The following is a 14,869-nucleotide window of genomic DNA, read 5'->3' as shown; positions in this document are numbered from 1 at the left end:
CTCTTCCGAATGAGTTTGTAGACGTCAAGTGTGAATATGGTGCTGGCACTGTTGAATATCGAGTCCAAGTCACTCATCAGTGCAGCAATCATCACAGCCATCATCAGTCCCCGCAGACCAACCGGCACAAGTTTCATCACCAAACGTGGGTAGGCGATGTTAGAGCATCCAGCTCTGCTCCCGCAGACTTGAAAACAGTGTTCCGGATTAATGCAGGCGATATCATCTGCAAACAGTATTCGTGAAATCATCCCTGGGACAACTATAATAAACATCGGCAGCAGCTTTAAGAAGCCTGCCATCAGAGTGGATCCTTTGGCATGAGCAATGTTTTTTGCAGCTAAAACTCTCTGAACTATGACTTGATCAGCACACCAGTACCAGACAGAAGCTGGGGTCTGTCCCAACAGAAATCCAGGCCAGGGAATATCTTCATCTGTTGGCTCGCGCAACATTTTAAGAGCATCAGGCTTTGGGTCGACATTGCAGGAATCGGTATTGGAAATGTTGTAGGTTAACAAGATAGATGTAATATTTGGCGACGCCAACATGTACCTTCTTTTAACTTCTTCAAACCCACCAACCTCCGTAATACTTATGATCATAAGTGTGAGGGCACCAACAATCATAAGCAGAGCTTGAAGGGTGTCTGTGTAGATGACAGCCACAAGACCTCCAGTCACAGTCAACAGGGCAGTCATTCCAATAAGGAGGATAACTGACAAATAGAGGTTCCAACCTAGCGATTCTTGGATAAAAAGTGCCCCTGAATACAAGTCAACTGAGAGTTTGGTGAAGATATAAAGAATTAGAGACAATGCTGCAAAATATATTTGAATTCTATGCCCTCCAAAACGCTTGGACAAGTATTCAGGCATGGTGTATACTCCCGACCGGATGTAGACTGGGACGAAGACCCATCCTAAAAGCTGCAAAAGCATTAAGGCGTTGAATTCCCATGCACCTACTGCAAATCCACTTGCCGCTCCAGATCCTGCGAGCCCAATGAAATGTTCACTTCCAATATTGCTCACAAATAAAGATGCACCAATAGCTACCCAGGTCATAGAACGCCCTGCCAAAAAGTAGCCACTTACGGTGCTCCGATTGTATTTCCACATGGCAAAAAAACCTATGCACATTACAAGCACGAAGTACAGTGCCACAATGGCAATGTCTGCTGTTTCCAAAGAAGCCCTCATTTTTGTAAACAAAATGACTTCGCACAGCTGACGTCCACTTCTCGCCCCCCAGCAAACGTCTTTTAAGCAACACGTGAACCAGTTAACATATATCAACACTGTGGATCAAATTCTTTGTCCCTTGGTTTGCTGTCCTGATGCTGGTGGTTGTGGTACATTTACTTTCTCCGCTTCTCAAATGGAAATTTGGAACTTAGCACGCACTTTTAATCCACATTCCACAAGAGCATCAGCCTTAACTCAGTTGATGTAGGAGAAATTCTTAGTTGCAGCTAAGTTTAGTGAGGCCTACTGTACCAACCCTGCAAGGCAGCAAAGACAAAAGACAAAGATTGAATTAGAGAAGAATTTCATGAAGTAATGAGAAAAAATTTGAAGTCTAGTAAAACAATGACTGAACACCACAGATTTTTCCCCCTTATTTCCTGCTGTATTTATGCAACCCATAATACACATAATTAATTATTTGTAGAACTAAGTGATAACGCCTTTTACAAGTCAACTTTAATGTTTACAAGTACCTTAAAGGGACACAGCAATTCTGGAGTATTAAATGACCCAAATTCCCCAGAACAAGGCAAGGAACAAAACCACATTTTATTTTCTTTTACTTTAGAGTCTCACAAGTCTACTTCTCAAGCCACTGAACAGGCCTGCCTCTTTCAAAGGATCTTAGGAAAAAAACCAAAAACCAACCGCTAAGGAGCATTAACGTGGCTAGTCATTTCCTGTATTGTTCTAGCACTGCACCCCACAATTCTTGATAGATCCTGGCATCACATGCATGCACTTGAGACACCAGCTGGCTGCTACAGCTAAAAATCAAAGTGAAGTCACAACACTGTCAAAAACCAACATGAATTTAAGATCAGCTGGAGAATCAAGGTTATTCCACAGGTTTTAGACGAGCTTGCACCTGTCTGGGGTACAGATGATCACAGGGTTACACTTTACTCTGAACACTCTTCATACATATCCCATGTAATCTAAGTGAAGCAAGTGACAAAAGCAAAACTATGCCTGACATCCAGCTTTAGGGTATTTGTCTGCCATGTGCCTTTTGATACCCACACCTGCATGGTTTCAGGATTTTTTGGGAGAACCGGATGGATTTTGGTAGCAGTCACAGTCACTAGGATGCCAGGAAGAGCTGTTACCAGCACTGTCCATTTGCACCCAAGCATGGAGAGGATCACTAACATCAGAGGTAGAGGGTTTTGAGGCAAAGTATACGCTGCTGCTGTATTCCTGAAGTCCCAATCACACCCCATTCTACCAAAGGATGTCCAGAAACAGGCACTCATTTAGGCAAGCAGGACTGAAGCACTCAAAGTGGAGGGAAGGGGATAATAAAAAGACTTGGGGCAGACAACCAGACAGGTGGGAAAGGAAGGGGCAGTGAAGAGCTGCACACTGGCTCCTGCCTCTGCCATGGAGATAGGATGCTCTTATCTCCTATTTATGCCATGGGTGGTATCAATTACCTATACCCACCCAAAACCATTTAATGGGTTTAGAGAGCACTGGACTGGAGATTCTTCTACTTCCTACACCAAATGGGCACAGCAAAGGAAGAGAAGACCAAAGCCAAGAACCAGTTGAGTCTAAAGACCAAAACACAAGTCTTTAGTATTCAAGATTATTACAGAAGAATAAGGAGCAGGGTCTAACTCAATTCCTCTTTCCCACCCACTGGTAAAGGTAATGCAGGCACCAAAAAAAAAAAAAAAAAAAAAAAAATATCACTGGATCCTTCTTCTAGCCATAAGGTCTACTAGCCTTAGAAGTCTTATAAGCACCAACTTCAGGCACTCCCCCTTTCACTTCATTTGCAGAAGTGCTTTGGCACTGTACTGAAGCTCCTAGTTCCCTATTAGTTAACCTATGATTAATACAAACACCCAGATAACACATTCTAGTATTTGGGTGGTCTCCCGCTTAGCATCCTTGTAGCATATTTGTTTTGTTTAAAAAAAAAGTAAATAAAACCATTACAAATTCTCAGATAGACCATAATAAAAACTATAGTTCAGGATGAAAATACACACACTCCCTCCTGTGCCTTACTTTGTGCATTACTGAAGGCAGCAAAGGTGCTGATGTAAGAATGTGCACTTCTCATTAAGACAGATGTATTTTAAAAATAGCTTAGAGCAAACCACAACTTCAGCCTTAAAGAAAAATTCACAATCATGTTATTTGTATGAGCTGGCTGTTTTTCAAGAGTAGTTCAGAATCAAAAAAAGATAATAAGGGTTCCCCACCACCACCACCAACCCACATGAGAATACAGATATTCATTCTGCTGGAGTTATAGCCAATAATGAGAGACTATGGAGACATGGCACAAAATGGACTGATTACAGTAGTGTGCTAAATTTATCATAAGCCTCAAACCACAGATGTATTTTAAATTCTTCCATAGAAGAATTCACATTTATCCCCACCCACAAATGCAGCAGAAGTTAAATGGGCTATTAGTTTAATCCAACACAAAATTATGAACACTTCAGATGGTATGACGCCATCAGATACAAGTATAATATACTATTCTTAGTTTTAGGCACTTTTGAGTAACACTTTAATAGTGTTGCATCTTTTACTACATTCAGCTGAATTTTCAAATGCAACTACATTATAATGTTTATACCAAAACTATAAATATTTTAGGAAAGGGGAAGAAGAGATTTTACTCAGACACAGCAGAAAGAGGAAAAACTACTATACAAAAAATTAGATTAATGGGCAAGCTAAAGAATTAGTAATAACCCACATTTCCCTCTTCTATTGTCCTGCTGTTACTAAAAATACTTCAGTTCACTTCCCGCCGTCTTCCCTATAGGTTAATGCATGACCTTGCAAAACTATAATGAAGTATACAGTAATATGCATAAATCGCAAAAATATTGTTAAACTATGTCTATTTGATACAAGAGGTACCCAGCTCACAGTATGACTATTACAAGCATATTCAATCTCTCTGGAAAGCGTGTAAGTAGAATACGCAGCTGCCCTTGAGTAAATCATGACATTTCTCAGTGAGGATACTTGCCGAACTACAATGGGCTCATTCTAACCAAAATAAATAATACGTGAAGTTTCTTGAGCATTTTCCGCTGGAAGGTACAGCCAGACCATGCATTTGAAATAAGCAGTCTATAGAGACCTGAACCATCACCTTTGTAATCAACATCTGAACTTTGCAGGGTTCAGCTTGCTTGAGCAGGAAGGTGGAAAGTTTTCAGTAGCCGCTACAAATTTGCTGCACTCTCACTAAATTACTGTACTAAAGTAGCTTCTTGTACCAGTTTCTTATTAGACCTAATTCTAAAATAACCCTGGAACTTTTTTTTCATTACGAAAATGAGACTCATCCCTCTGAACTTTCAGCAAGTTATGACCTCAAGTCTTAAGAAGGACTTTTGAGACGCCCCATGCAAGTTTAATCTCAAGATATTAGAACAGCGTACATTGTGGCACTGACAAAAAAAAAAAAAAAAAAGAAGACAGAAAGACAGTGCTGCTGCCAAGGACTGCAGATTTTTTTCCCTAAGGCTGTTTTCTGGCTGGATCATATCAAAGACACAAAACAATGTGCTTCCCTCTTGTCTGAAGATAGAAAGCTACAGCTTTGGTGAAACAATGCATATGTCTCTCCAACAGACAGCCTGTCCTTTAAGGGGGGGCTGGGGGGGGGGGGGAAGTCTCAAGCAATTCCCTGAAGATATATTAGATGATGTGAAGCAGATTTTGGGTGGGATTTTTAGGAGAAATTTGTATGATTGTTCTAAAGGAAAAACTTTCTCCACAGTGCTTTTCTATTAAGTTTCTCAGTTGACTTCCCTTTTTCTCTTAAAGAGTCAGTCCCAATGGCCAACGCTTTAAGGGTTAATTTGAGGATGCAGATGCCCACATGTTGCACAGGAATGTCCACTGCTATAATTTGTTAGCAAATTAAGTACATACTTAACTATGTTCATAGACTTCAAGGTAGTTTTGAGGTTCTTTCTTAGAAATAATGTTTTTTCTTCTCCACCTTCTTCAAGGAGGGGTACGTTAACTCACACTGGTAGCATTTTACCTATGGAAAAACTCACTTGCACAGAAGCAATGTACCCAGATTGCCAGGCTCAACACCTACATGGAAAATACTAACAATCTCTCTCACAGAAAGGGGAAAAAAAAAAAAAGAATAAAAATCTAAAAATCTCGTGCCTTGAGCAGGCCTGTACAACATTCAAGCCCTCGAGTATGTTGTCTGGCCTGCTCACACTGCAGGCCACCTGCTACAGACACACCAGTGAGTTCCTACCTGTCCACCGCTCCACAGTAAACACAAGGTTGTCTGAGGTCACCTATCTCTCAGGAAAAAAAAAAAAGCTTAATTCCACTTATTGCAGCACTCTAGAACACAAGAAAAAGGAGCACAAATAGTTCTTCATGGAGTAACTGATACATATCAACTTATCCTTATGTAGTACATGCCCTTGAGAAAGCAGGGGCTATCCTTGCCAGATGCTCAACAGAGCCCTAAACATCCAGGACTGCAGTTTCAGGACTTTCCCTTGTAAACCAGGAGCCGGGGCAGTGGAGCCAGGTGGGAATCCCACATGAGACAAACAGGGTACGTCATAGGAAGCAGGAAAGCTCGGAGGCAGAAGTTGACCTGTAGCATCTAATAAATAACTTCAGTTAAGGTCTGGACTAGCATTCCCAGCAACTTAACAGGCTGGAAAAGAAGAGTATCACATTTACGAGTTACCTGAACCAGCAGCGGCCTGACTAACCTGTTTGCCACACGTGCTCTGCTGCCCCAAAGTGGTACTGCATCAACACTTCTGCTGGCCTTGGAGAACACAGGTGCCGCAGAGGCAACTCTACAAATCATCACTACTATAAAAGTCCAATCTGAGGTGCAAGAGTCAAGTCAGTCACTCAAAGGAGTTGTTATGAACAAGTAATGCACTTTTTTTTTGGCTGGGGTTTCAGTAATCACTCCAGTTCTGGTCTTCATTTTACTGCAGCATCAGAAGCAGCAGCTTGCTCCAAAATACATTCTTCTTGATGCTTTTCTAAAGGACTGCTGAAGAAATGAGAGAAATAAGTAACCTCACAGCATGCAGTTCAGCAGCAGAAACAGAGAACTACACTGCATTTGCCAGTCAGAAATGTAATGCTACTCTGGACTATTACAGAAGCAGTAACTGGAGTAACATAAGGCCAACTTAAGCTGAAGGGCACTGTGACTGACAGTGCTAGAGTAGTAGTTTTAGGTCTCCCACCAAGTCACAAATTAAGGAGGGCGGGGGGGGAGCAGAAGAGGATGCACCTTTATTACAGTGCTCATTCAGTGCCCCGTAAACGCAAGAGAAGCTACAGTACTGTTGAATTGGAAAGCAAGAGGAAGATGGCTTATTGTCCAAAACCTACATCACCAGCAGCACCTCAGAAAGCCACTTCATGCCACTGCCTGTGGCATTTACATTTGGATGGTTTCTTTCCCCATGAGTCAGTCCCCAGCACTGTCAGGAATAGTGGATTTATTTGCTCCCACTGTTCTTCCAAAAACTCCAAACACCTAAAGGGGAAGGAAGGGGTTAAGCAGGGGAAAGAACAAACGAGATAGAAAGTTCCTTTTTATTTGTTAAAAATAAAGAGATACCAGAAAGAAAGGCGATCTTCTCCACGCCTGCCTAGCCAAACTGTAGACACCTTACTCATGTCTTAAGAGAGACTGGCTCATCAGCTCAAGTTTAAGTTAAACTGACTGTTAGTTTAAAGAAAGTGTGTAGGTAAGTACTTCCTTTTCCCCCTGTCAGCATGAAGAATTGGCTTATGTTTACACAGGTGACAGATGTTATCTGGGTTCTCTGATGAAGAGAGCAGAAAATACAGCTGCCGCTCAGCACTGCTGAGGAACTGGGCCACTCTTCCCTGGCAAATAAGCAGCAGCAGCATTCATGCCTCTGCCGTAACTCAAGCAGATGACTACCAGAGGCAGAGATGCCCGAAGATAGGTTGTCACTATAAGCAGCTCCATCCCTCAGCAAGGAAACCATGCTTTTCTTTGCAACTGCAGACAGATGACGTTCTTCCTTCTACACGGGAACTGGAAGCAGAAGAGGGAAGAGGGTACTGAGAAGGCATGTGGTCAACCGTAGCTAAGTAAAGGGCACAATAGGGCAAACTGGGAAAGCAAGCCATTTTAATGGAGGTGGGAGGGGGTATCTCCTCCAGGAGATGCCAAAAAAACAGAAGATTCTGGAATCATGCAGCATCAGGCGTAATTTTCCCTGCCAGGTAAGCGTGTCAAGACATCAGCTGACATACAAAGTTGGAAGCTGCAGAGGGACACTGAGCCTGAAGACTCAAATTCCTTCTTGTGGCAACCTAAAGTTCAGAAGCACAAACATTTTCCACTGCCACTGGCAAGTACTATTTACCTGAATTAGTTTGATGAAGTACTTAGTCACTAACAGCAACAGCAAGAGAATGGGTAAAATAAGCAAACATGTAAGTATTTGCTCTCTGTAGAGGATTTGGGACCACATAATCAAGTTTTCTGGACATAGTGGACAAACACGATCACCATATTAGAAGCACACCATCAGAAATTGTTGCAAAATCTCTATCAAAGATGACCATTTTCTTTAGCTGCAAGGTAAAGATGTGATCCAGTTGGCGGTTATCACCATTCAGCAGTAACCAATGTTAAGTGGCGTACTCCTAGCCTAGACAAATGTGCTGGTTCAGCCCATTTGAAGAGGATTTTGTCTAGGAGAGTATAGACTTCAGAAGTTACTTGGGGAATGACAAAGGAATAGTGGAAGTGTCAGTCTCCATGCAACAGGGTAAAATACTCCAAACAAATTCTTCCATGAACTTCTAGGGAGAATAAAAAATTAAAACCAAGATCATTACGCTTATTTAGGACTTCTCCCAGTTCCCATCACTTTTATGGCTGCCCACAATCTTTTCAAGAACATAAAGCATCACAAATTTCATTGAAAGGCGAGACAGAAGTTTCAGGGGCATACATAATCCTAGAATTTAAGTTTGAGGCTCTTCAAGCTTCCTAGTCTGCTGGGTGCTCTTACAAGATTTCTGATCCTTCTTGGAGATTTTAAGACACCAAAACAAGGCTTAAATAAGTTATCTTTGTTATAAAACAACCAGTGCTATTCTATCAAGCTTTGTAATTACCTATATTTAAAAGCCACCAAACACTGATTTTTCTAGTAGTCTCAAAACACATCAACTCCACTGAACACGTTCCCCTCCTGTATCCATGCTCCGCGTGTACCTTTGTTTTTAATTATTATGCCTTAGATATGTGCATAACTGAAGCAAAAGGATTGGCCTGCAGGTGGACAAACCAGGATTAGGAAGAAAAGATGTGAGAAACAGCACAACAACAGTTCCTATTTAGTTCCTCACAATCTTATTTCTAGGGTTCATGACCCTTCCTTTACACCATCTATTTCTTTCCCTCCCCTCTCCTCACCAGGGGTGATGCATTTTATTTAGTATCTCATTTCCAGCACCAGTATTTGCACTAGTGCTCCCACAGTACAGGTCCTTCACTTATACAGGTCTTGCCTTACTTTCCATATTTTTTACTTCCCATCTTTCCTGTTCCACTTCTACATAGTTTTATTTCGCCTATCTATTCTCCCTTTTATTTTCCACTCCACTGGGCAGGCAGTTTCAAAGCGAACAACCTGGTGCCCAGTGGTTCCTGCTGCCCTCGGATAAGCTGCACAGAGGCTGGTATACACAGCTCTATTGAGCAACTGCTTCCACATAAGCAACTCTTACATTGCCAGAGACTTGTAGCAGAGGAAGTCTGGACAGCTTTGGCTCAAAGAATTAGCAGCCTTGCTCTGGCTGGAGCCTGACAAAAAGCAAGATAAGTTACTTGATCAATAATCAACAACCTCTGAAGTGGGTTTTGGGTAGAAACTGCCAGCATTAATTGCTCTGGAACAAAGGAATTGGAGAAATCAGCTCCTGAAAGAATGTGTAAAGAAAGCAAGAACTTCCATCGTTACAAAATATGGTATGTATGATGTATTGGAAAAAAGCAAACATATACACACATTCATACTTGAATTAATTTAACAGCTTATTCTAAGTGATACAAAGGGCATCTTTAAAAGTCAGTCACTGTTGAAGGTTTTTACAACAATGGAGAGCAATAACGCTATTTTATCACAACAGGTTCTCCTTCCTTCTTTCCCAACAGTTAAAGGATAGACAACCTGCTCTCACGCTGAAGTTTACAAGCATCTCCTTGTTCACATATATGAGGCACCCACATGTATACATACACACAGTGAACAAATGAGGAGAGATACAGCCAAGCAAGAAGAGCATATTGCTAAGTAGGTAACAGGGGCAAAGAGGAGAAGTCTTATCTTAAAGGTTAAGCCGCCATTCCCGCCCACTGAAGAGCGGCTAGCCAAATTCTGCTGAAGTCTGCCAGTCCCAGCAGGGACACAAGGGCCTGCCCATAGTCCTGCCTCAGCGCTCAGGCTTGCGGCTCTACAGCTTAGGGAACAAGAGCAGCAGAGTTAACCAGGGCATCCCATTACATATACTCACTCAAGCACATCACTTGATACCCTGCAGAAGCCTGTACAAACCAAGAAGCTTTTGAGTCTCTTATTCTTGCCATTGACTTAGTACTCACTTTGGACAACTTCGCAAATTCACCTAGCTAACAACTATCCACTATAAAAAGGCTTAAACCATTTTTAGAAGAGAATAATCTTCTACCTCCCCCCATACCCAAGCCAGGCACATATCCCACGCTTGGCAGAAAGTTAGAAGAGGACCGCTCTCAATTCTTAAGATTGAAAAGTGGCAAATGTCAGCCAAGACAGTATCACTCTCAAATGCTGTCTGCATCACACGCTTCAAAATCCAATTATTCTTATGGAAATGCTTAAGGCAGAAAACAAAAAGCGGACTCCTACAGGAGAGTCAACACTAGATCTTGTGGTTTTCCAATCTTGTCTTTTAGTTCCAACTCTTTGATCTGCTTTCCAGCACCACCCCCCCGACACAAGCGTCTTTCCCTGCTAGGCACAATACTGTGAAGAAGACCTGTTTCAGCCTACTGAAAAAAAGTCAAAGAAGAGAGAGAAAAACTTTTGTGTAATTTTAACCTGCTAAGTAGGGGAGAGGGGTGGGGAAGATGTACAATGCAACTGTAAGTACAGGTAGGTTCACCAGAAAGGAAAGAAAATAAAACCAGTATCTGCCTGCCTACTGCCCTCTTCATTCTCCCCCCTCCCCTTCTTCCTAGCAACTAAGATATCAAAAGCCCAATTGCTGCAGCTGCCTACACAGCAATTAAGTGTAATAGTCAAGATGTCAAGCAACACTACTGCCCATTACTTTGGCTTTCCTAAAATAACTAACGATCTCCACAGCAGGTAGGGAATTTTTGAAACATGGAAACGCTCTCCAAAGGCAACAAACATGCTGAAGACAAGTTACGTTGTGTGAACATGCCAGTCAAACTGAGAGCCCAGATTCACTGCAGTATTACAGAGGTGGGTGGATGGGTCCCCTCATCCGGGTATTCGGTGAAACAAGGTAATTAGATTTTAGACTATGACACATACTATGCACTTGTCCTTCGTTACAGGTGAAGTGGGGGAGAAGAGCATGCTGCTAATAAAATATCAATATGCTTCCTCATTTTTAGTGAAATACTCCAATATAAAGCATTTTCAAACTGTCCATTCACTTCAGTTCCAGTTACAAAGTTGTTTTGTTGAAGACGGGTGTCCCAGCTCGCAAGAGTCGAGCAGCAGCAAGAACAGCATGGGAATACCACCACCTTCTCTGTCTGTCCTAGGTTCCCCAGGCTGCCAATTTTCCTTGGAGGGTGTCTCGCATTGCCGCCCTGTGGTCAGCCTGCAAAACAGCATCAGAGCAATAGGAAGCCATTTCCAGCTCTTCCTTCCCTTTCCCCCCACCACCCGCCCCCCCAACTTCCTTCCCCAGGTTCTCAAGGGAGTTTTGGCAGGAAGAGAAGGGTAGGAAGAGGAAGCCTCCCTGAAGAGCTCTCCTTTCTCCAGCAAGCAGCAAGTCCTGCTAATTCACTAGCAGGTCTGCTCTGCCATAATCCCCCCGCTGAAAGCCGAAGATGACTCTCCTGGGAGAAAGTTAGAAATAATTAGAAATTCATCTTTTGCTATGAATAGTAAAGTTTAGAGCATGAACAGCTGTGTCTTCATTTTGCACCTCTACCAGCTGTAGTCTTTGACTCAGGCTCTGGAGGGTAGGTAACATGTTGTTTACATAATCTGTGCGCTACTGATAACAAATCTGCCATCAAACTCCCCAAGCTCACCACCATACTATTTGTTATTTGCGTGTTGGAGCGTAGAAAGCCACACACGTGGGCAAAATTCATTATTTTCATCCTAAATTCCAGTCACTTCACTGACCTTTCTTTTCCCAAAGCATCTCCTCCATATGCTTACACACAGACAATCCAAGTCCCCCACTGCAGCTGCTCTTGAAATACAGCAATACCACAGAGAAGTAGGGTTTTTTATTTATTTTGTGAATGCTTTTAGGGGTGTTTTTTATTATTGTTTTCCTAAGAGTCACTGACTGGGGTCTCTGCTGATCAAGGGCTCTGCCCACTGGCAATTTGCAAATACGGTATTTCTAGCGCAAGTCAATCACCTGATCACACGCTACCTACAAAGCAGGACAGGTAATGGCTGCTCAGCTCTGACTTCAGAACGAAGCCAGGAGCTTCTGCGAAAAGTACATGCAGACAACTGGTGACAAAGTTTGAAAGTAAAAGTTCTCCCCCTTGGCCCACCAAGCTCTCGGGCATTGCATTTTCAAGGCACAAAAGGAAAGCTGAAGAGGCCCTGAGGAAGCCAACCAAGAAGTGGGGGGGCTTGGGAGCATCAGGCAGGATGGAGGGGTCACGCTCACCCTGTAGCCACATCAAGGCTAGCTGAGTAGGAAGGAGGCCAGCTTGCACAGTACACTCCATGGTTCACAACAGAAGCCACATGCAAGAGAAGGGTGAGGAGGGATCCCCGACTTGAACACAAGCAGTGCTAGGGAGCAACGGAGTTTAAAGCCACAAAAATTAATCTGAGGGATTTATTCTGCCTAGGTCTATGAAAAAGCCAAGGTAACTATTAAAAACAATTGTGGGTGGGGGGAACCCCCCAGAATCACAAAGTTTGCCTCTGAAGAGAGCCACGAAAGTCTGCCAGACTGTAGCTCTGAGAAGGTTTGTGCTCAAGCTGCCCAGGAGCTCACAGGAGTTAACGACAGCCCTGAAGCGCAAGAAAGCCAGGAGGCAGGGGCTTGCTTTCTTCCACAAGGCAGGAGAGCATTGGAAATGAGGAAGGATGCCACAGACACCGAGAGAAGAGTCAGTACTTGCTCAAGCCTGAGATGAAAGTAGGCACCGGAGCACACAGCCACCGCACAGAGGGACTGACATGGCAGGACAGCAAACACCTGCCCAGGGTAGCTTCATCAGGAAGCACTAGCATTAAGAAGCAGTGTGATTTATTCAGGACTGTATACAATCCCTCCAACTTCTACAGGTAGAAGTTATGTAGTCACTCTAATTTCAGGCTGTTTCATTATCCCCGTATTCAGGTCTCCATGTTTTCACTAATTTAAGTTAGCATTATGGTTGAGATCATGCACCGCTATGGGGGCCATTAGAGCAACCCCTCTGCCAGGATTCAGCAGCACCATGTAGCATAGAACCACTACAGAAATCTTCTTCAGGTGTTCTCATTACACAAGACAGGCAGCAGTAGCAAGATACTGGAACACAAAAAAACCACCTAGATCTGGTGTACTGTCAACAGCAACAAAAAAAACAGCATTTAGAGACAGACTCTCTAAATTTTAGAGTTACAACAAGGGTAGGTTAAAAACAGCAGTACACCTGAACCAAAACTTAAGTGTTTTAAGATAATCACAGAGCTAGAAACCACCTTAAGATACATCTATCAGGAAAGAATACGCTAGAGTGTCAAACTTCAAAGAGGCAAAGGTTGCGGATGTTAAGTCCTGAGTGTATCGATGCTCATTGGAAGCACCTTGCAGCTAAAAGCTTATCCCTGAGTCTCTGTGCTCAGGTCCTAGGAACCAAATACCCCTTCCACCAGGCAGCACTCCATGGCCTCCTTTCAGAGTAGTCAGTTTATTCCTGTCTCGGTGTTAGATCAGATTTGCTACCTTTCTGTCCTGGTCCGCATTTACAGTGTCTGCACAGCATAATGCATCTCCCACATTAACAGCATGTACACAAAAAGCACCTCATCACCTTACCTACAGCTTATACGGGGGGGGGGAATAAATCACACGTTGACAAACCCAGTCCAAAAGCAGCGTGTTTTGTCAGAGCAAATGCTGCTCCATGAGGTGGTGCGGCAATGTCACCAAATTTTCCAGATTTTTTTTTTTCTCCTGTTGCTGTATTTCTCCACTAGAGGACTCACCTGAGTTAAGCCAAATTTAAAAAAAAAAAGCCAACCCTGACATGTGGATGGTACATGTAAAATGAATGGAAATGTACTAGTATATGTAGCACATGTAATACATGAAGACATGCTCCCATAACTACAAAAGAAACACAGCAACGCTATTTATCTTCCTGCCATTCTATGACAAATACACATGTTCATTTAAGCGAAGGTTAAATGCAAGAGCGAGCATGTCCACGCTGGGTCAGATCAGAGGGGTTACAGCCCAGCAGAAGTGCTGCTGCATTCCAACACCAGCACTGTATATTAAACTGAAAAGTAGCAGACAAACAAGGCTAGAGAAGGGCCAGTATCAGCTATTATTTTCCAAATAAAGGGTCCCATCTACACAGAAACGTTTCTATTTTATTTTTACCAACAAGTACACACACCCCCCGTACTGATTCAGCTCTTGTCACATAGACAGAGCGTCATATAACCTCACCCGCTCGTACCACGGCTTATCATCACGCCGCCAAAAACAGCGGCAACGGCTAGCAACCCTTCCCGTGGGCGATATGGCGAGCCGTATCAGAGCTCAACTGGTGTTAGCAACGGCAAGAAAGGGGGGGGAAAAAAAAAATTCTTAAGACTTCCCTGGTAGAGAGGGGGCTGGAGAGGCAGGGAGCTGGCACCCCGCGAGGGGAGCTTGCTGGACCGAGTCCTTGCTTCCCCCCACCAAGGCTCACCACCACCAGGCCTTCCAAGGCGAGGGGACCCAGCGTGGGGCTGCTGCCACCCAGCAGGGTACCCCCAGCCAAGCCACCGCAGGGGCCATGGGAAGCGCTGGTGCTGCAGAGGAAGAGGGGGACGTGCTGGCACCAAGGGAGAGGAGCAAGGAGAGGTCTAAGTTCACTTGCACCAGGCAAGGGGCGGGGGGGAGGGGGGGGAGTAAGAGAGGGAGAAATGTATCTGTTTCGCCGAGCGTGGGATCTGCTTACCTGCGGAGCAAAGGGGAGGGGGGAGAGAAGGGGACTGCGGCTCTAGGGGAGCAACTAAGCAAACTCTCCAAAGGAGCGGGGGGAAGGAAAAAAAAGGGAAGGAGTGAGTGCGGAGAGACACACGGGAGGCTGAAGCACGCTGCGCAACCCCGCTTCGGAGCGCGGCGAGGGCAGGGCCGGCCCCGAGGGAAGAGGC

At 43.8% G+C, this 14,869-nt stretch overlaps 1 protein-coding gene across 11 annotated transcripts in view; it reads right to left on the bottom strand.

The window, feature by feature from the left end:
* SLC5A3 (solute carrier family 5 member 3) overlaps window positions 1-14,869 on the bottom strand; it is a 21,486-nt gene that overhangs the window by 2,689 nt on the left and 3,928 nt on the right. Inside the window, exons 1-5 of one of the 11 annotated variants that reach the window (XM_035896364.1) lie at window positions 7,195-7,311; window positions 6,633-6,780; window positions 5,990-6,285; window positions 5,515-5,877; window positions 5-1,504 (exon numbers count right to left, since the gene is read on the bottom strand). In XM_035896364.1, the coding sequence (XP_035752257.1) occupies window positions 5-1,202 (1,198 nt within the window). In that variant the 5' untranslated portion in view covers window positions 1,203-1,504; window positions 5,515-5,877; window positions 5,990-6,285; window positions 6,633-6,780; window positions 7,195-7,311. The other 10 variants (XM_035896367.1, XM_035896371.1, XM_035896369.1 and 7 more) reach the window with 10 other exon arrangements.

This window comes from Egretta garzetta, unplaced genomic scaffold (genome assembly GCF_000687185.1).
Source record: "Egretta garzetta isolate BGI_Z169 unplaced genomic scaffold, ASM68718v1 scaffold45, whole genome shotgun sequence".
Taxonomy (NCBI): Eukaryota; Metazoa; Chordata; class Aves; order Pelecaniformes; family Ardeidae; genus Egretta; species Egretta garzetta.
This window is presented reverse-complemented; position numbering and strand designations above follow the sequence as displayed.